The sequence below is a fragment of the Podarcis tiliguerta genome (assembly GCF_965153285.1).
Source record: "Podarcis tiliguerta genome assembly, chromosome: 4".
NCBI lineage: Eukaryota > Metazoa > Chordata > Lepidosauria > Squamata > Lacertidae > Podarcis > Podarcis tiliguerta.
The window spans coordinates 51,070,054-51,092,183 of NC_139537.1; the positions used below are offsets into that span (position 1 = coordinate 51,070,054).

The following is a 22,130-nucleotide window of genomic DNA, read 5'->3' on the forward strand; positions in this document are numbered from 1 at the left end:
AGCCAGGATCCTGCTTCCCACAGTGACTATTCATTCTTTTTGCAGGAAGGAAAGTGACAAGCAGCAGAGTAATTTTTGTGCGCCCTTGGTGGCAGTGGCGGAGCTTCATGCTCTGGCACCAGGGGCATGGCGCGTGTCCTGGGGGCATGATGCGCCACTTGTGGGGGCATGGCATGCATGCATCCTGGGGGTGTGGCACCCCCCCATTGGGGCGTGGTGCACTGCCTGTGGGGAAATGGCGCCCAGAAGGGGGGGCAGCCACGATGGCACCCCACCGGGATTGTGGTGCTGGGGGTGGTGTGCTCCCCCTGCCCCCCTCTTTCTCCGCCAGTGGGGGCCAGCCTGGCCAACCCCCCAATATGTCCCTGATAATCAGCATGGTTAAAATTAACTGAATCCACCCACTTAACTGTCTTTAAACTTGTCAGTAGGGTGTGTGTGTGTGTGTGTGTGTGTGTGTGTGTGTGTAGGCATGCAGATATGTCCCGTGGCAGCTTGTGCTGTCATAATTAGCCAGATGTGTGGAAGGTGCATTCTACAGAACAAAGGGCTGGAAGCTCTCGCAGAACGCTGCACTCAATGTACTAATATTTCAACTGACAAGGGAACCATCACAACTCTGGATTTATGACAGAGCTAGCAAGACATAAATTGCCAGCACTTATATGATGCACACACACTGAGCTTGTGAACTCTGAGGCATGTGTTAGCTTCTGCAAGCCGAGTTCTGGAAATCTCATAAAGAAACATGAGCAGTTTGGAGTCCTGTTGAGATTAGTAGAGTTCTACAGGATTTGGCACATAACCCCAACTGCTTTGCTTCTCCAAATCATCTAATATAACACAAGGCTGCTCAGTTGTTGGTTTGATGTATACCAGTGGATAGAAAATATATGCCTGTGTTTTCTGACAGGCTGGTGGCAGCCCTGTTGCTGATTCATAGTGCCTGTGCGTTGTGGGATATAGATAAAGATAAAGGACCCCTGGATGGTTAAGTCCAGTCAAATTTGACTATGGGGTGTGGCACTCATCTTGCTTCAGGCTGAGGGTGTGTGTGTGTGTGTGTTTGTCTGCAGACAGCTTTCCGGGTCAAGTGGCCACCATGACTAAACCGCTTCAGGCACAACGGGACACTGTGACGAGTTTACCTTCCCACTGCAGCAGTACATATTTATCTACTTGAGCTGGTATGCTTTCAAACTGCTAGGTTGGCAGGAGCTGGAACAGAGCAATGGGAGCTCACCCTGTTGTGCGACTTGAATTGCTGGTAGGCAAGCCCAAGAGGCTCAGCGCCACCCTCTCTGTATTGTGGAATATAACCAGCCTCATATAACCAACATACTTAACACTAATTAATGCACGAAGGGGTTAAGACCATAGAGTAAGCTGTCCTGCCAGGCTTAGCTAGGTTGCACCCCCTCTTCTTGGGAGGAAGGGTTACCAAACTCCTTGTTATGCATGTGAACCTACCAGTACAGAGGCCTTAACTGTCATGGGGTCCTTTACTTTTACCTTTTACAGAGGTCTAAACTAGATGTTCTCGGCTTAGACAGCATGGCTTTAGCAAGCAATCTTTGTGTTTCTGTACAAACAATTTAGAAAGGTTTACCACTTTGGAACTAACCTAAGTTTTGCTGTCTGTCTTTTCTTGCTGTTGTATGGAAAAGCAAATGAATCTAATATTTGAAGAGTTTGTAAGTAAACCATTCTTAGCTTACCAAACGTGTGGCCTATTTCTATGCTAAAGGAAGTGGAAAGCTTTGGAAGAAACTTAGAAGGGGGTATTTTAAAGGTCTGTCAGCCTATATTTCCACACTTTACTTTGCAGCATGTTTGTGGTTTTAAATCTCTGCTGGGACTGTCTCACCCAAGAGTACTTGCCTCAATGCTGCATCTAGGCATCCAGAGAATTATCCTTTTATTTTAACCAAATACCGAAATTCAAGAGACCTAAACACAGACAATCTTCTGGGCTGAGGATCTCATTTCTATGCTGTGACTGGAGTTCTCCAGGTGGGTATTTGTATATGCAGAGCCCTGCACTGTGAAATGCTTGCTTATCACAAAAGCAGCCAAAGATTGCAAGATTTGACACTCTACAAATAAGACCATCCATGCAAAGCATCAATGCCACATGTAACATTGTGAGCATGGTAGTGGGTCCTCTAACCACATGGAAGCCTCTGAGCCATTCTTAAACCAGCATTAACTGATTTTAATTCCAAAGTGCCTTTAGCTACAAACTCTTACATATCACTCGGGCTAAAACACAACAGTAATTAATTTGCAGCAATATAAAATATTATCAATATGGAAAAAATTAGTTAATGCTCTCTTCTTTGCAAGACTGAAATTAAACCTCTACAGGAAATCTAGCTTTTTTAAAAAACAGGAAAAAATGTTCACAAGGCCTGTTGAAAAAAAGATGGGCTTTACTGCATATCAGATCTATGATTCCATGCTTTTAAAAGTTTGAGGCCAAACATTATTTATTCTATGTTGGACAGAAAGCTTCATTTTAATGCTTGTGTATTAGATTTTCTTCTTAATTTAGTTTATCATTTTATCCCAAACCCAAACAATTCCCAGACAATGACTCGTACTAATAGTAGTCTGGGAGACTTTCAGATGCCCCAGAAACTTCAAACCAGAGAACAAACTCCTGAAGTCTGTCTCCACTGCTACAGGCAGTATACCTGTGTACACCAGTTGCTGAGGCTCACAACTTGTGAGAGTGAGGTTGCATTCAGGCCCAGCTTGTGGGCTTGTTATAGGCATCTGGTTGGCCAATGTGAGAAAAGGATGCTGGACTAGATAGGCCTTTAGCTGAATCCAGAAGGGTTCTTCTTATATTCCTTATGTTCTTAAGTAGGGTTGCCTTGTTTCAAAAAGTAAAGAACAGGACACCCCAAAATTGCTGAGCGCTTTTTTGTATGGCAGCCCTATCTTAAGTCAGCTGTTGAGTATCTCTGTGAAGAACTATGGATTTGGGTTTCACAGCAAGATCCAGCTACAGCTAAGCACTTTTATTTCAACTGTGATCAATGAGAGAGTTAAACATGCCAGAGTAAAGTACACTGGATAAAAGGGAACTTAAAAAAATATATGGCTGGACTGTATCCTCCATGTTTCAGTTATGTATCTTGTGGCACCTTAAAGACTTAATGTGTTTATTACGGCATAAACGTTCATGGGCCACAGTCTACCTTACTAATGTCTGTCTGCAAATTTAGACAAATTCTCACGCTGCTTTGTATTTGGCCACATATACAATATATAATGCCAGCTGTGATGGATACACAGGTGCTTAAATCAGTGCTTTATCATTTAAAAACCACCAACGTGGGGGCATAGTTTTTTCCCATTTGCATCCTTGGTGCTGTGCGAACAGTGGTCCAGAGATGTCATTGCTGAATGGCCAGTGGCAGCTACAGATTTCTCTCTAGTAAACACTTGTTGCACGTTGTCTAGCATACAAGGAGATATTCCTTCTCAGAATTCTATGTACAGCAGAGTAGAATGGCTGTGTACTCTCCTTTATAGAGGGAAGTCCTCTCTTTGAAGGTGTGGTTCAATTATAAAGAACCTTATAAGACAAGAGAGCAGAGGCCTTCAAGCTGTCCATCAACAGTTAGCAGTTTGTAAGCAGACTGAACTGGCCATCTGGTTGTTACAGCCCTCCCTCCTGTGGTGAGATGCATGCCTAATTAAATTATAGGATATCTTCAACTAAATCATAAGTAAACCTATTGAAACCAATGGACTTCATATTAGTCATATCAATTGATTTCATCAGGTCTACTATCACCGATTTAGCTGGATACAACTCATAGTAATTATTTCTAAATTTCCAACTATACCTCTAAGTTAGAAGATGCAAGTCTGTGTCCTTTTTTTTGTGGTGGTGCATAAGCAAGCCACCTTGCATCTGAGAAAACTCAGAAGAGGAAGGCTATTTCAGTTGGTGCTGAAAAAAACAGACAGACCAGGGCTCTCCCTCCCAGCAGAAAATATTATGGTGCACACAGAAAACATGGGAGGAAACAAGGGATCAGCTTCTCCTGAGGCTTTGGAGACATTCAGAAACAGAGAGCTTCTCATGGCTTCTTAGTTTCCAAAGCTTGGTGTGAAGGGAGAGGTTCTCTGCATGTGCTAGAAGAATGAGATGGAATGGGATGGTTCATCAGCAGCTACAAATAATGGCAGGTTACCAATCGCCAACAAAATTCGGTAGACTCCTTTGTTGCAAGAAGATAGCCCTTCCTTTGCACCCTGGCTACCAAAACCAAATTCACATGGCTCAGGAAAATAATGAAGGAATTGAATGCTTGTATACTTCTCAAACAGTTTTATTTGTCATTCACACTAATTATAATATTGAATGTACAGAAGAACTTGTGGTACAAAGAAAGCAAGTTTCCATGAGAACTAATGCAGCAGTCCAGCTGCTCTGCATGCTAGTCACAATGAATTCTCCTGGACACACTGACCTTGTAACATAGAGGAAGTGCCTACTCAGATACTATTATCTAAACAAGACATGGTGGAGTGCGGAGAAATAGGCTCCTGTTCTCTTCTTAGAGAAAGCTGCTATCGCTTGGAGAGAGAAAAAAATTTCCCTTCTGAAAGTGATCCATACGACAGGAGATGATGTGGCAATTCCAATATGCAGGACAAGTTGATTGTAAATACACCCAGAATATGCTAAACTCACAGATCCAAATATATGTTCCAAAATGGCCCTGTTTCCATTGGGTTCACCCATGAGATTTACCACACAGTCATTTCTTACTGAAACACCTTTTTCCCCCTGAATTTGTATCTGTTAACTCCAGAATACCACAAATAACCCACAGTTGTTTGCACATTTTCTTCTACAACAAAAAAATGAAGAGATTTTGATGTGCCACACAAAACCATGCTGTTAACTGTTGACAAAAGTAACTAAAATAGTTAATCTCAAAACCTAAAATAATTAAGTTGGAAATAAAACAAGTTTCCTACAGTATTTAGCAAAGGCAAGTTCAGCAAAGATGTAGCGAATGAAAAATGTCAAATACAAGCTTTAACAATATGTTTCTATGATGCCTTTAAAACCTATTTACATACAGAAATACAATTAACATTCTCCTGATGCACCCTTTGATATATATGAAACAAAAAATGATGATGGGATAGTATTGACCAACATTTTTTTTTAAATAGAAAAGGTTGCAAGGCACAACAAGCCTTATAAAATAAAATGTTATAAACAAAGTTTTGTTGAGCAATGAATGAGTGTCATCTGGGAAAAAGTAACAACTATAACAAATATTAGAAATACCTGTTATTTTTGATTGTGGGACACCTGTGGAAGATCAGTTTAACCAGTTTATAAAAATCTAAGTACACGGGAATAAATAAGATCTATTTGCACAACTGCGTTAAAATGTGGGGGAAAGTTATTTCCAGGGCAAAAATTAAGCCCCACTGAAAACAGTGGGATTTGTTTTCCTAACAAGTATGTTTAGGATCTCTGCTGGTAAAGCCAAGAGTAGCTGCAATAAAAAGGAATGGTAAAGCCAGTTAATCTCAGATGAAGCAAAAACTAATTTAAAATGCTTTAACACGTACTGATTCAGCTTCATGGGTGTATCTGGATTGTGCAATGCATTTAAATAAAAATGAGTTCCTAATTATTCACCATTATCTGGTCATTATAATAGTTTCAAATACATTTCTATTTTACAAAAGGGAATACCCGAACATCTCTCTTAGAGAGCAACATTAAAAAAAATAAATTCTTTAAATAGGGAACTTTTCTTTCAGGAATTCTAATATTTAGTTAATTTGGATATACATGAAGATAGAAAATGTTTTTTCACATGCTGCAAAGTAGTGATCCAGTTCACTTTCAGCTCTTAATAGACCATCAGCTTCCTGGCCCCATTTCCAGTTTTTAGAAAACCAAAACCCTTCTCCATGTGTTTAAGTATGTGAGCAGTTGACCGTGCAAGTTATTCTGTGGAGCTAGTGGACTTAATCCTTACAGTCTGTCTCTGGCAGTGGCCAGTTTGGAATGCTTTTCGAAATGCGCCCCTGGGAAATGCCTCCTATAAAAGGAGATGTACTTTGAGCCTTCCCAAATACTGTTAAGGCAGGTGACTCAGATGCAAAGGAAAACAGGGCTCCTGAACCTTTAACAGTTGTGTAGAAGAGGGAATTATGCAGCTGTAGTTCAGCTGCGGGGAACCTTTGGCCCTCCAGATGTTGTTGATCCACAGTTGCCATCGTCTCTGGCCACTGCCCATGCTTGATGGGGCTGATGGCAGTTGAGCAACATCTGGAGCAATGACATTTCCCACACATGCAAAGTTCCCTCTTCTGCACAGGCATTAAAAGTCCAGCAGCCTTGTTCTCTTTTGCATTTGACCACTCTAAAATCAGCTCATGCATGAGCCTGAGGTCCAAGAAGCAGGAATTCAACAGAAGGGAAAATCCTATGAAAAATCTGGAGTTTCACAGACGCCCCCTTCCAAATATTAGCTATCACATTTCATTACACTCCAAGAGGCATGCAGAAAAACTGAGATTACTACCTCCCCTAGTTACTGCTCTTATCCTTCCTTAGGCAAGCCCAATATAAAATGATATAGATTTGACCTACGTGTTCGTGGGATGGCATCAATTCAGAAGATGTCACATTCTGAAATGGTACAACCCCAGAAAGATGTGCAGGTAAGGTCTTAGACATCAAGAGCCCTGATCAAAACCTTGTAAAATTAAATCACCAAGGGGATATTTTTTAACAACAAAAATCAAAGAGAATGCGTGCAGCACTCTTAGTGCCTAATTATAAAGCCCAAGTCTCTTATACCTAAATCTAGCCATATTTAGGATTCTAAATCTGCAGACAATTCAGCTATGAGAAAGAAAAACATTTGGAAAGTGGGTAGTCTCTTGAGAGAAACTGATTGGTAGTTTAATGCCAGAACACATGCTTTACATGCAAAAAGTCCTTCTAGGTACAACCCCTGCCATGTTCTGTTAAGAGCAGGTGCATAAGAGCATAGGACACTGCCTTATACCAAGTCAAACCTTGGTCCATGTAGCTTAGTATTGTTTACACTGAATAGCAGTGGCCCTTCTGGCTTTCGGCAGCCAGCCCTGCCTGGAGATTGAACATTCTGCATGCAAAGCAGATGATCTACCAATGAGCCATGGCTGTTCCCCGGATGAAGGGAGGTAGCAGGTGAATGCACAGACCTCTCTGCACCAAAGACCCTGGAGAGTTGCTGCCACTCAGATTAGTTGCTGCTGGGCAAGGTGGACAAACAGCCTGAGCTCATATAAACAGTTGCTCAAGTTCCTCTGGATTGTCTACACTTTATGAAGTGTTGAGCTGTGGCTCTCTGACCCCTGGCATCTGTAGGGCTTCAAAAACTGTAGTTATCCTCAGAATGTTTTGCTCTCTTCCCAAGCAATGCCACACTCTATGATGGCCAGATTCCATCACAGCCCATTTGAGGCAGAAGCTGGTAAAATCAGGCTGCAATTTTATGCACTAATACCTAGGAATGATCACTGCTGAACACAGTGGGACTTACTTCTGAATAAACCTGCAAAGGAGTGGGCAGTTAATCATTAACAGTGCAGGTGTAGTCGAGACAATGAATTATTCTAATACTGGATAAAATGGCATACATTTGTTTAGGCATAAATCATAGAGAGTATATAGTGGCCTTAGTTGCTGATATCTATAATAAATGACTGGCATTTTTATCTAAACAGATTATCCACATTAAGCACTTATAGCATAAAGGAAAAGGCATTGTATTTTAAGTTGAATCCTGTGGAACAGTTACCATGAAAGACAGATTTAAATTTCACTAAAGACGTAAAAAATCAATGCATGAAAAAAATCAAGGTAATTGTAACAGTTTTGTACAATTAACTATTTTGAAATACTTTTTTTTCCCATTTCAGAAACACAGAAATGAATTGGCTCTTCCATTTCTTTTTTAAAAAAGAAACACAAATCCTCCAATTGTAAAACACACATCTGAAAAATGGCAAAACACGTAACTGCAAAATATGAATCTGAAAGTGGGGAGGGGGAAAATGACACTCTATGATCTTTTGAGCTTTGGCTGAGATCAGCTGAAATAATTTTCTGCAGTAAGTTGACCTTGTTGATAGCATCAGCTATTTCACTCTGTAACATTTTATCTCAAAGTGCTACTGCATCAGACACACAAATAATGCAAAAGCAAAATCTACAAATATATATATATATAATATAAAAAGAAACAAATATTTTAAATAAGTCCAGCTGTTTTGCTGCCTGCAGCCGAGGATCTTTCTAAACCGAATCCTTTATTAATTTTGTTAAACACCCAACACTGATTTAAAGGCCTGCTTTCAAATACTCAGAAGAGTTGATCTGCAATTGTTCCACTAATTTTTAAAGGTCCATTACTTAATCAGAAGGTAATTCTGAATCTGTTGACTTCAGCAGTATTCATTTAATGTACAATCGAAGACATGTACAATTGCATTCAGACCAAACCCTCACATAAAACAGTGCCTTATAATTTACAGTGATGTCCGATATGTTTGAGGTGTATTAGACAACAGTGAATGTTCCATTTAAGTTATTACTGCGGGGCGTGGGGAAGAAAGTAAAAATTGGCTACAGGGTGGCCTATCCCATGTACCATGTTTGAATTGTACTGATTTAAATTTCCTTTCCTGACTACGGGCTTGGCTTTGCAAGATGCTGCATATGCTAGTCTGTTCCAGATTCTAAATTCATTTGTCAAGAACTGAGGCCCAAACTGGATGTGATGAGCTGTCCAGTGACAATAATTTTTAACCAAAAGTAACCTTGAGACGGTAAGTTTGAACAAAGCAAAGGTGTTTGGTGTAACCATTCTCTTGCCACCATTTCTTCCACTTGGAAGTTGCTTTTCCTGTTACAGCAGAAAAAAGATGGATATCCATATCTTTTCTCTTACAGGATGAAAAATTAATTTGGGATGGGTGAGTAGGGAGATGGCTAGAAGACAAGGGCTACCAGTCCCTCAGGCCATTCCTTTGCTCAAATGTGCAGTCTCCTAAGTTTGCCTTTGGCTGTCAAATCTGTAGTAAAGAGATTTGTGTCTGTGTATCTAGTGCATTGTGTCCAGATGATTGTGCTTAGGACCACAGCCTGAAACAAGTTCTTGCAATTCCCAACAGATCAAAGTAGAATGTACAGGAGCTTGTCTGATTTTGCCCATAATTTATCAGCATGAAGTACTTTGCTATGTCTATCTAGCTGTGTTGATTTTACTTTTCACTTCTGTTGCCTTTAGATATCAGTTCAGCACAACATGGAGTATAACGCAGCTGTCCTGAAATCTCCATATGCTCTTTCTGAGATCAGTTCCTGCCTCCAGCGTCCTCCTCATATTCTGAAATTTGTGTTAAAATGATCAGAGTATTGTGGCAAAATGTGATGCAAAGTTCTTCCTTTTCTTTTTAAAGAAGGGAGACATGCTTGATACTACTTATATCAAACTAATGTTTAAAATTATTCTGGGTTCTCAACTGGACAACAAAAATGACTTCATTGGGTATTAAATGCCTGATGAAAGTGAAATGGAGCAAAATGTAAACAATACTTCTAAATAATTAAAAGTCACATTACCCATAATTATTCCAGCCATTTTATATGTGATATTTTAAAACTTTGGTTGCTACAAAATGCATGTGCTTATCTTTAAGCATATTTAAATAATAAAGGTATCACACACAAAAAATCAATGCTGAGAGCATAAATATCGAGTAACTCATCATATACGTTTTCAGTAGTTGAAAAGGACCCAAGGCTGTCACTCTTTTATATTAAAGGAATAATTAAATCATCTCCCTGGAAAGGCCTTTTTCATGCCTTCAGTTGACAATGCATGAGAAAATCAAGCACATTTTTAAAAAGATTAAATCTTTTTACAAATTTCTAAGGTGCCAAAAAAGGAAAGAAAAAAAAATGATATGCAAAGGACGAGTTGCATCTTAAAATTAAAATTAAAATAAGAATAATTCCCATACTCTTTGGAATATACAACTTGGTTAAAAAAATTAATTCCAGGATATAAAAACTCTTATTCACAGCATTGCTAAATCAGAAGCATTCACAGTTTCTCTCTGAGAATCTTCCTATACTTCCTTTTAACTAGCATGACAAAATGATTGATTAAACTCATTAAGATTGCGTTAGGCTTTAAGCCTCCAAATCGGATGTCAAACAAAGCACTCTTTTGAAAGCTTTGAGGAGCTCCAAAACTATTTTTGAAGTCTCAAGCTCTGGAAACATACTGAGTATCTATCCTTCCCCATATCTCTAGAAAAAGTGAGTGAGTAGGTACCATCGTCTTAAAATGTTCTCATCTTCAGAAGTTCAGTCCTTGGACGAGTGTACTTTTCTGGAATACTGTCACCTCAGTGACCAATGTCAATTGAATAACACCATGACACCATTCCTGGAAATACTGACTTCTGGATGGATTGCTTCTCTGTAATGATATATAAACCTGGCAGAGTCCTTGGCCATTCAGCAGACAAAACAGCTGTGCTAATGATTCAATACGGCCGCCATACTGCTTCTTCTAGCCTTGCTGTGGTTGCCATGTTGGTAGGGGAGTTGCTATGGCTGCCTTCTGTGTCCACAACATCGTTTTGGTTTGGAAGGTTGGGATTGAGGAGAGTAGATCCTGTGGAAGCATTAGTGCAAGGAGGAAGGATGCGTGGAGGCGACCGATCTCCTCCAGACATCACAGAGAACTGGTGGTATGACCCTGCTGATGTTCCATAGTAGAGATGATAGGAAGGGGAGCTGGTCTGAAATGGGCTGCCTTGAGCCTGAGAAGAACCTGGGTATGGAGGGGGCAGATAAGTGTGATATCTTGTGGCAGTGGTCATGGCAGACATACCGATTCCTATTCCTGAGCTCACAGGTGTGGGAGTATAGGTGAACGCTCCGGGATAGTGCATGCGAGGATCAGAAATGGAAGGAATCGCAGGGAAAGGACGGTCAATTCCCACTCTTGGATCACTGAATGCTGTTAGGTCAGAAGCACCTGGTTTGGGAAAGAGGACAGGGATAATGCTATAGGTTAGAAGACATAAGACAGATGTCACTACACTTCAGACACACATAGTGACCAAGTAAAATTAAAACCAAAGGAAAGCCAGGACTCTTATATAGAAAAGCACATTTAAGCATGTACAGCACTTCTCACTTTTCACTGGGCAAGCTCCATCTGCCCACAATTTCCATTTTGCCCCATTGATTACGGTGTAGGAGCTCTGTTCTCCTTTCTGTCTATTAAATACTTAAGGTGAGCTATTCTACTGAAGTTACTGTAGGTATGAGAAAAAAAAGCAGGACAGATTCCAGAGTGTGCCAAATGTTAAGTTAATGTTTTGCTGTTTATGGCAAAAGCAGTGGGGGTTTTTTTGAGGGGATGGGGGGACAATGCTGAAACACTCCATTCAAAAAAACCTCCCACTGTTCACCTTCTTTTATGTCTGATTGTGTCCACTGTTCCCTGATTTCCTCCTATTTTGGTGTTGCCCCCCTCGAACTTCTTTCTCCTTCGTATGTGATCTCAACCAATCTGACATAACATGGAGAATGTGATATCATAACAATGCTTTGCAGCCAATCAGATTTAGCTGTGTGCTGCTGCCAGTGAATGCAAACAAAGCTAATTTAGAGGAAAGGTGACCTGCACTGACCACTTGGTGATTCCAGGAAAGCGAGAAGAAAGGTGGGGTCATTACAGTGGTACCTCAGGTTACATACGCTTCAGGTTACAGACTCCGCTAACCCAGAAATAGTGCTTCAGGTTAAGAACTTTGCTTCAGGGTGAGAACAGAAATCGTGCTCCGGCGACGCAGCAGCAGCACGGAGGCCCCATTAGCTAAAGTGGTGCTTCAGGTTAAGAACAGTTTCAGGTTAAGAACAGACCTCTGGAACGAATTAAGTACTTAACCTGAGGTACCACTGTATTCTTGAGCAAGCACACTTTTTATTCATTTTGCAGCCATCCCTGAAAGATTGCCTAAGGAGGAGGCAGCTTTCAAGACAGTTTAAAATATCTGTGAACATCAACGCTTCCTTTCCCTTCAGACTTTATGTTGCCTGCCTCAGCCAACAGAGATTCAAGGACTAAGGTATTTGGGAATGATTTTTTTTTTTTAATGCTCCATGTTTGAAATGATGGTTGGATATCAACCCTTTTCCTCTGTTGATGGAAGAACTCACTTGCCAAGCCCCTCCACCCCCAAAACAGATTAAAGAGATAATGGCCCTCTTAAAAGAGAGTTTCTAGACAGACTCCAATTAACAGGGATCGTGGCTCCTCTTTCTTGCCAGCTATTACGAGGCATTAAAAATAACAATAAAGAAACCTTTCCTCATGGCAACACCTCCTCAGACACAGTGTGGAGTCTGCATAAAAGGAATGTGCATGTACAGGAAAAAAAGCGTCAGGAGGTGGGAGAAAGAAAACAAAAACAGTCTGCACCGTGACTGGATTAAAAAGACTCTGCAGACATATTGTAGTCTCAGGTTCTGAAAGCCTGTCAACGTAGCAGCCAGGGCCTCTTTGACAAACCTCCACAGGTTTCTCAGAAGATTTCTGTGACATGCTATAGTCTTAATTCTGGATATGCCAGCTATAATCATCATCTGCCTCCTTCTACTTAACAATACTACCAAACACCTGGGTATGCCTCCACAGCAGATCAGATTTCAGCCTCAAATGTTAACTGTGGGGAGGATTGCTACCTTCTGCCTACCCTCCCACTAGGGTCATGTGCCTGAGATAACTATGTAGCAAACAAAAATTCAACAGGTGATGTTGTTCTCTAGCACGGAGGCAGGGGAAGCTTCACCTGTTGAAAGTCTGCCTGCACTGCAGCTAAAAGACAATCACTGCAAACCACTTGAATGGTGTTTTATGCGAGGTGCTGCCAAATGTCAGCAGAAAAGCCCATGTTTCTCCTCCCAGGTTGATTTTTCTTGACTTGATTTGTATTTTTTAAATAAAACACAATAGAAAAGTTATGACAGCTGTTTCCTATTTTTCATTGAGTATATAAAGGTAATTCCTTGAATCCATGACCCTGAAAAAGTGTCCTACAACTTTCAAATTTGTATTTCGTCTTCCATGCAGTAAGAAAAACAATTAGGTCTTTTCGTACTGTGGGAAGGTGAATTTACTGAGGGAATATGAAGATTAGAGGCCTTTATAAAAAATGTGAGTGTACAAAATGGTGTTTAAAGTATATAAAGAACAGTTCAGGCACAGAAGCCCCATTAGAAAACCAGCTGCATTCGCTTAAGCGCAAGACCCGTCCATATAAAATCTTAAAAGTAAGGAAATAGCAACCAAAGGAGGTTTTTAAAGCCTTCTCTCTTTGGCGGACTCCAAGCCTCCTCAGGAAACCAACCTGTAAACATGTTACAAACTCACCAATCCATCTGTCTTAGGCTGCAGCTGGACACCATTCTGATTAAACAGAATGGGGTGAAATCCTAAAACTGAACCTTAGTAACCCTTAATTTGTGCACTATCTCTGGGCATTGTTTGCAAGGTTCACAGCTGCTTTCATTGAGGCAGAGCCAGAACAATGGTACACTGGTTACATGAGCTATGAGAAAGCCACAGTGAAGTCAATGGAGCTTGCTTCCATTTCTGCCTTTTTGACTTACGCCTGTAGGTTAATATACTGCCATATTGGTCTGTGACATAAGCCCTACTCAGAGGTTTATATCCCTGCATTCTGAGAATATGTAGAGGAAGGAGCAAGGCTATGTGTACTAGCTCCCCACTGCCTGCTGTAGTGGATGACAGCTCACCTGACTTCCCTTCAGGTGAGTCACTGTTGCATACCTGGGATGGAGAGGGGGAGGGGTCATGTGGTGGTGAGGTGAGTAGTAGGTGCCTGCTCACACCTTAATAAACCTGAGCGTGGCAGGATGGGGTTGTTGTTGCTTTGAAAAAATGCTTCCTGAAACTTACTTGTCAGTCGGCTTGAGAGTTCTGCAGAGAGAGATGTCATTCCACTCGCCCTTCCAGGTGAAATTGGGGTTGCTGGATGAACCGAAGGAGTTGCAATTGATCCCAGATACTGATAGGATGGATCGTAAGGCCACGGAGGAGATGGCTGAAGTTGCCTTGTATCTGGCATGAGGAAGAAAAGGTATACACAGAGTGGTTATTTTTATGGTCCTGTACAATGATCAGATGTTATTCCTTAAAGCAAAGGTGGAATACTGCTCAGTTTCTGGTGGACCAAGTAGCACCTGCTGACTGTTGAGATTCTTGTAAAGAATGTGCCTGCTTTTGCTGAGATATGATATGGTCCAGCAAGGCACTTCTTATTTTCTAAAGCAAGAGTTCAGACTCATGATCACATACCATGCAGCTTAGCTATGCCCTGTCCAAAGGTGCCAAGTATGCACTTTTGTTCATGCGGGGCAGGGTGGGGGGGGGGGAGAGTACACCACACGACTGAAATCAGACTTAAAAAGTTATGCAGTATAAACAACCATATTTTTTTTTTTAAATCTAGTATTCCCTTTTGTCAGGAAGCCTGCAGGGGAACTGTTTATTTCAGTTTATATTCTTTGCACATTTAGCTGTTTTGGGATCAGCTAATTTTTTCTCCTATGAAGCTTTTTTTTATATTGCTCACTGGTGATCTTGAGGGGGGACATGACAGAGGTTCCAAAGATTCAAGTATCAGTGTGCAAACTTGTTCCTTCTCAAAGTAGCTCAGCATTTCATATTAAATAGTTTAGGTTCAGACCCAAAAGTTGTGTTCTGCCATGAGTACCAAGGCCTACAAAACAACTCTCTACTCAAGCACAAACCTCTATACATTGACCAGGCGGCAAGATACAGCTCTATGCATGCATTACTTGTGTGTAGGCTACTGCTACGTTGTATTTGGGAGTGTGGTTGTGCTTTCGGCTTTGCCCCTGACATTGCTTCTGCTTCCTCCAACAACTGCAAATTGTGTGCAGTTGTCAGTTGTCTGCGTAACAGGTATAGCTCAAATTGAGAGAGACCAGAGGAAAGAAGAAGTGGCTTACGCCAGCCTGACTGGGGCAGAGATTCATGGAAGTTTGAGGAGGAGAAGGCACTTATGGCGCTACAGTTTCTGTACTATTGAAATAAATGTAACAGGGACCGTAAAGGTAAAGGGACCCCTGACCATTAGGTCCAGTCGTGGACGACTCTGGGGTTGCGGCACTCATCTCACTTTACTGGCTGAGGGAGCCGGCGTACAGCTTCCGGGTCATGTGGCCAGCATGACTAAGCCGCTTCTGGAGAACCAGAGCAGCGCATGGAAACGCCGTTTACCTTCCCGCCAGAGTGGTACCTATTTATCTTTTTGCACTGCAGTCTTTTTGAACTGCTAGGTTGGCAGGAGCTGGGACCAAGCAATGGGAGCTCACCCCGTTGCAGGGATTTGAACCACTGACCTTCTGATCGTCAAGCCCTGGCTCTGCGGTTTAACCCACAGCACCACTTGCGTCCCAGACAGGGACAGTAGGAAGTCACTAATCAGAGCTGTGTTCTTTCTCCACTATCCTCTACAATTATACTTATTCTTAATTATTTTGAAATTATCAGTTTGTTCCCCAAATAAGCTGTGCATGCCCTCAATCATAACACAACCACCACACTAGAATCATAATAGAACCACAAGGATCATGCCAAAAATAAAATAATTCATGATTTTCTAAAGGGGAATGCTGTACCAGTAGGAGGGCCATTATTGATGGCGCTGCATCACATAGTTTAATAATGAGACATTTGGCAATTTATTTTAGTCCTGTGAATCCAGGAATTTGGGTAGTATCCTTACAAATCACATCAAGTGGAAACAGAACCTACTTGGACAGATATCAAACACTGTTCTGTCTCTAGATGTCTGGCTTGCAGAAGCTGAAGCTGCAATGACAGCTGAGCGATGACACTGTGGTCTGCATTTGCTAGTGCTTCTGCACCACTCAGAGTGATGACAAACGCCTGTCCTTTGAGCAACCCAAATCAAAGAGGCCTGTCCTGGCTTTGTGCTCCATCCAGCTTTGTGACTACACTGTCAATGTATTCAGGAGCAGGAGGAGAGGCAGATTAGGGTAAACAAGTTGGTTTTGTTAAATGTCTTCTGCTAGCAGATAGGGCCAGAACAACTGAGAGTCATCTCAAGTCAATGCCAGAGTAATGTTGCATTCAAGAGAGGTGGCTTTTTTTTTTAAGTAGGAGCTTTGCTTTCAAAGAGAATGAAAGACCAGATGCCTACTGCTAAAGATTTGGTTGGCGATTTCAGATCAGTATTGGAACTTCAGCTAGGGATGAGCAAATCACTCTATTTCTGGCCTGTGCCACTTTTGCATATGTTGTTTCATCCCATTACTGCCTCTCAAACCGCAAAAACCACAACTTTTAAATATATTTTTTTGCAAAGTATTGGCCCCTCAACATAAACATTTTAAAACATATTTTATTTGGGTTTTTTGTTGGACCATTCAGGAAGTGTGAAAGTGGGTAAGGAAGTGCAGACTCCCACATTACAATGGGAGACGCAGATCAGGTCCGTTTGTGTTGGAATGTGCAAATATCAAATTCCATAACAATGCTGAAATTCCGCCTTCCCATCTTACAGCTCCTGACAATATGCACTTTGCACACCTAGTCTCTCTTTCAGCTTTCTTTTCTCGGGCTGAGTGCTAGCTGCTTTGTCCTGTTCCATAAGAGAATTTCCTCTCCAAGGCACATGTTTCTAGGTCCCAGATTCTTTTGCCCGTCATTTTCTAGCATCTTCTTCCACCTATGCTCCCTGTTCAGGATCGGAACAGTTTAGCCAACACTGCCATTGAACTTTCTGATTGCCCAGTCCCTGTGTAACAGGCAGGAGGCTGAGCCAATCACTGCTAAGAAGCTTTGTCATCAGCACCAAAACAATATCGGTTTTCTTTTACCAAGTCAAATCAGAAGATCCCATCTTGCTCTATTGCAACAACCTCATCAAAAGAAAGGGGGTATTATATTTAAAAGTAACAACTCTTACAAAATTTCAGCCCATTTCATAATGGGACAACTCTGGTCTTGTAGTCAGACAGTTTAAAAGCAGCAATGTGTGGGATCCTCTTGAAAACCCTCAGAGTTGCTGATTTGTACCAACCGGCAACCTAGGTAAAAGTCTCTCGGTCTTATTCAAAGTCACAAGCGCTATCAATTTCTGCCTTTCATAGTGTGAGAAAGTATATGTAAACAGTTAATTATTGCAATAAAACACTTTAGGGTGAGAATTAAAGAGTACAAATAATTTGCACTGTGTTTAGTTAGACACAAGTTCTCGGCCTCCAGCCTAACGCTGAACAAGCTGTTAGATACAAAGCACTGTACCACCATTCATGCCCCATCATGTTTTATTGACCCCAAAATGTTGTGTTGGGCTTCTTTATTTTTTTAAAAAAACCCATAATTAAGTAGTGCATATGTTGCATGATATTTAATAGTTTCATATAATCGACTTAAAAGGGCTCTGTAAGTAAGGTAAAGAAACTCCACTATGTGCTGCCTCTCATGTACTCAGTATTTTTCTAACCATCAGCATGTGGCATGGCAGAAGATCAGAGTTGTAATGGGATGGATGGTTTTCTTCCAAGTAGTCGACTGCTTATTCCTTTTATGTTGGCCTGTAGGTGGCAGTAGAAAGCTTCTTGCCCAATCTTCTAAGTGCCAGAGAATGTTCAGTTGGCACCAAAACGCTACATAATCAATATCCTTCGGCACAGCAGGACCTGCACAGTGTCACAACTTTTAGAGTGCACTGTATGTCTGCTCTGTACCACATTAGGCTTTAATCTGCCTCCACAAAGGGGGCAGTTTCTCATACCTCCCATCCCATCCTGCAACTTGTAATTCAAGGTGCAAGAAGACATCAGCTGCTGCTGAACAGGCTGAGACATCAATGGTGCTCACAGAGATTCACGCAGGATGCTAAGGGCGCACCATGAGGAATCTCCTAGGGCTCAGAACATCAGATTGCAACAAATGTTTGGCTGACACCGGCGCATGTGAAATTTTCAAGTAGGCTTGTGATCAAACACGTCACATTTTAATTTAAATGTTACCCGGTGGACTGCGACAGGGGTTGTCTTTAGCCAGTCTACCAGCACCTTCCCTCCACCTTTTGCTGTGGTTGTGCAATGATTTACTGGCCGACAGGTCATGTTTGGAAAGAAAAGGTGTTAGCGGTGGTGAGGCTGTTTCACAGAGAGCTGTCTTTGGAACAGGGTCATCATTATGCCATGAGCCAGACAGTGCCCTCTTGGTCTAGGTATGTGGCATTTATAAAGGCTGAATCTCACAGTGATAAAGTCTGTTGCTGGAAGTATTTCTAAAAAAGGAGCAGCAGGATGTGAGTCAGCACTGTAGATATGCCAGTAACTGGCAAGATGACGGATACCTTTGGGCAGAGAGATTTGGGCCAGCAAATTTGAAACCCACGTCCACTTTCTCTCTCTCTCTCCTGAATGCTAACTTAAAAAAATAAAAAGAACTTGCAACTAAAGGATCAGGGAGAAAAGTTGATATAAGTGGTTAGCAATTAATTAGCCACATATCTGTGTCAATTTGAATCCCTTGATAACATGAGTCAAGTGTTGCTACCATACGATCCAGGAAAATTAAAGAACTGTTTTCATCATTTAAAGCAGCAGAAATGTCTGCCAAACTCCATTCTGCCACACGCCTTATGAAAACAAGTTTCTTTATTAACTTGTCTATTGCTTTCAAATTGTTTGAAGTATGAGAATGAAAAAAATGTGGTACCTCATTATTTTCCTCAATTGTTTGCTGGCATCAACCTAATCAGATTTTTCCAGCTTCTAGGTCTCTTACTATTTCACCTCTCTCTCTCTGCAATTGGAGTGAGTGGCTTAGTTTTTTAAAAAAGCAAAAATTACCTACTTGGCTCTCTACTTTTTCCTCCTAAGCTAAATGATATCTTTGGTCAACTTTCTAAACTTAAATATATGTTTCTAAAGGTGATTATGAGCACAACTAGCATTCACCCCAAAGCAGTCATCTCTTTGTTAGGTTGCATCGGAAATATCAAGCAAAATCAACTTGGCACTTTAATGCCTTTGAATTGTGGGGTCCCCCAATCAGAATCTGAACTCATTTACAGGGGTTTTGGTGGTGCTACGCTTAGACACCGATTCCAAACACCAGTTCCAGCTGGCTACTCTTCTTTTTCCACACCATCTTCCCATATGAATAACAAAATCAAGGCTGAATCCTTGCCTAATGCCTCTCTTTGAAAAGCTGTGTCATTTTCCAGTAGCCGGATTACTCAGGGCTTTGAAGAAGTTGGGGCTTACCAAAGGACAACTTCATTGCTAGGTGCTGCAGGCGTACAACAACACAAGTATTCTCTTACCTTTTCAGAGCTGGAACATGAGGAGCTGGAAAAATACAGAGCACACTGTAAAATTCCACCACCAGCTCTTTCATTATGGAAGATGCTTTCCCTCAGTACAACATATCGTGGAAATCCCTGCTTTGGAGTTTCACATCCCACAATGCATCCCAATGAGAATTACAAAGGGGTTGTGGGGAGTGGGACATGGCAATCTACGGCTTATGAAAACTTCACTGGTGGCTGTTTCTTTGAATGGAGAATACTAGCAGTGAATGTCTTTTTATTTCTGCATCATTAGGACACTGGGCTTCTATCGAGGGCAAAGTAGCCCTCTGTCAGCCACCACCCTTTTCACTCTGCTTTCCCTATGGTGCCTCAACCTCTGAGCCAGCCACATGGCCAGTTCTGAAGCAGGAAGCATGAAACAGATGCTTCTGTAACTCCTCCAATTCCCAAGTGAAAAGTAGCTGGCTGCTGTTTCTGTTGTTAAATGCCACTGCCTGGTTCATACTAAGAATAATAGAGGAAAGTCATCTGCAGCTGTGAATCACAGAACTGTAGAGCTGGACGGGATCATGAGGATCATCTAGTCCAACCCCCTGCAATGTAGGAATCTTTTGGCTCAACCTGGGGGCTCAAACCCTGCCTGGATGCTGAGGTCCAGCGCCAAGGGCCTTCTGGTGGTTCCCTCACTGTGAGAAGCAAAGCTACAGGGAACCAGGCAGAGGGCCTTCTCAGTAGTGGCGCCCACCCTGTGGAATGCCCTCCCATCAGATGTCAAAGAGATAAACAACTACCTGACATCTGAAGGCAGCCCTCTTCAGGGAAGTTTTTAATGTGTGACATTTTGATGTATTTTTAATCTTTGTTGGAAGCCGCCCAGAGTGGCTGGGGAAACCCAGCCAGATGGGCAGGGTACAAATAATAAATTATTATTATTATTATTATTATTATTATTATTATTAAACCAACTCCAATACAGATGAGGACTGGGGAAGATCTCTACATAAAAGGCTTGCTGGAAGAGGAAGGTTTTCAGTTGCCACAAGAAAGCAGCATAGATGGCTGCTGTGTAATGTGTAGTAAGAAGGAACTCCAAAGAGTAGGTGCCACTACAATAAATGGGGATCCTTTCTAAGGCAACCCAAAGGCTTAGCTTTACTGGCCGGGCTGCAACTCTGGGTCTACACCTGCAGCATCCTAAGCACACCTACACTCCTAAATCAGAACATCTCTGTATTTTGTCATGGAATAGCTTAATCAGCTCAGGGCTTATCCATACTTCCTCTTGTCCCGCTGCTTTCTCCCAGGGAAAACCACTCTTTAGCACTCAACCGGAGCAAACAACCATCAGAGTTCCCATAGTTTGCTGTGTGTTCTGATTTAGAGCTAAAGAGTGAGTTTTCCCTGGCAAAGGAGAAAGTCAAGGGGAAAACCACTCAGACCCATGCTTTCTAGAAGCGGACTTGTGGACGAGCACGCAATATTGCAATATGGAAGAACTGGCCTTTGCAACCCTGAAGCTCTGCCAAAAGTGGGGTAATGCTTCTATGTACTGCAGAAATCACAGCAGGTAACCAATTCATTTATATGAATTTCAGCAGACGTGGTTGGCTTTTAACACATTTAGCATGTGTGGCAGCGCCAAGATTACCTCACACAACCCTTTTGCTGCAATGCCTCATATAATTGAAAATTATCTTTGCCAAAGTTACTTAGGCTCTTTTAAAAGGCACTGGTACCTTTAAGCTGTGACCTCATGCCCTAATGTTTGCTTTTATTTTAGAGCTTCTGTGGTTTTACTGAGGCATTAAAACCATTTGAGAAGTTCTGGAGAAGCTTGGGCTTTTGAAACAATTTTCACAGGAAACTGAAATTAGTCCACCTTAAATTGCATCAAGGGTGGCGTCAAGGTCTTAGGTCCTAAAGAGTCGACCATAACTGCTGTGTTGCCTTTTTCTGCCCTTTTACTGAGAGTCTTGCAAGTGTTTGGATGTTCTTAATGGTAGCTTTTTTTAAGATCACCGATCGCTTTATTGGAATTTGTAGAAGTGAACATGGAAATGTAAAAAGAGTCCTGCCAAAACGCCTATCTAATTCAGCATTCTGTTCCCACAGAGGTCAACTAGATGCCTGTAGGAAGCCCAAAAGCAGTACATGAGCACAACAGTGCTCTCCCACTTGTGATTTCCAGCAACTGGTATTGGAGGCATGCTCCCTCTGATCCTGGTGGCAAAATGACTAACAGCCATTGATAGCATTATCCTACATAAATTTGTCTGATACCCTTATAATGCCATCAAAGTTGATAGCCACCACTCCATATTGTGGAATTCCTAGTACATCCATATAATAGCATCATTTGGCCAGAGCCCACCTTATAACAGGCCTGTATGATCAGCTTTGTTTTTTACTCCAATTCCAAGGCTTATCAAGGTGTAAGCTCCATATTGTCCTCTTCTTTAGTCTTTCCTCATAGAGAAGGATGTCCTCCTGATCTTTTTGGTTGCTTTATTAAAGCTGCAATGCTATTATATTAATTTACCTCAGAGTAACCCCCATTGAACTCAGAAGGACTTGCTGTTGCCACCAGCCTAGCAACCTGATCTGGTATAATAGTGATTGTGAATCTATGGCCCTCTAGCTACAGTTGCTGG

At 41.7% G+C, this 22,130-nt stretch overlaps 1 protein-coding gene across 2 annotated transcripts in view; it reads right to left on the bottom strand.

The window, feature by feature from the left end:
• Positions 1-4,328: 4,328 nt before the first annotated feature.
• Positions 4,329-22,130, bottom strand: part of RUNX1 (RUNX family transcription factor 1) — a 176,662-nt gene continuing 158,860 nt past the window's right edge. For both annotated transcript variants that reach the window (XM_083438708.1, XM_083438707.1), the window contains 2 exons: positions 14,052-14,213; positions 4,329-11,099 (listed from right to left, as the gene is read on the bottom strand). In XM_083438708.1, coding sequence (XP_083294834.1) covers positions 10,603-11,099; positions 14,052-14,213 — 659 coding nt within the window. In that variant the 3' untranslated portion in view covers positions 4,329-10,602. The remainder of the gene's footprint in view (positions 11,100-14,051; positions 14,214-22,130) is intronic.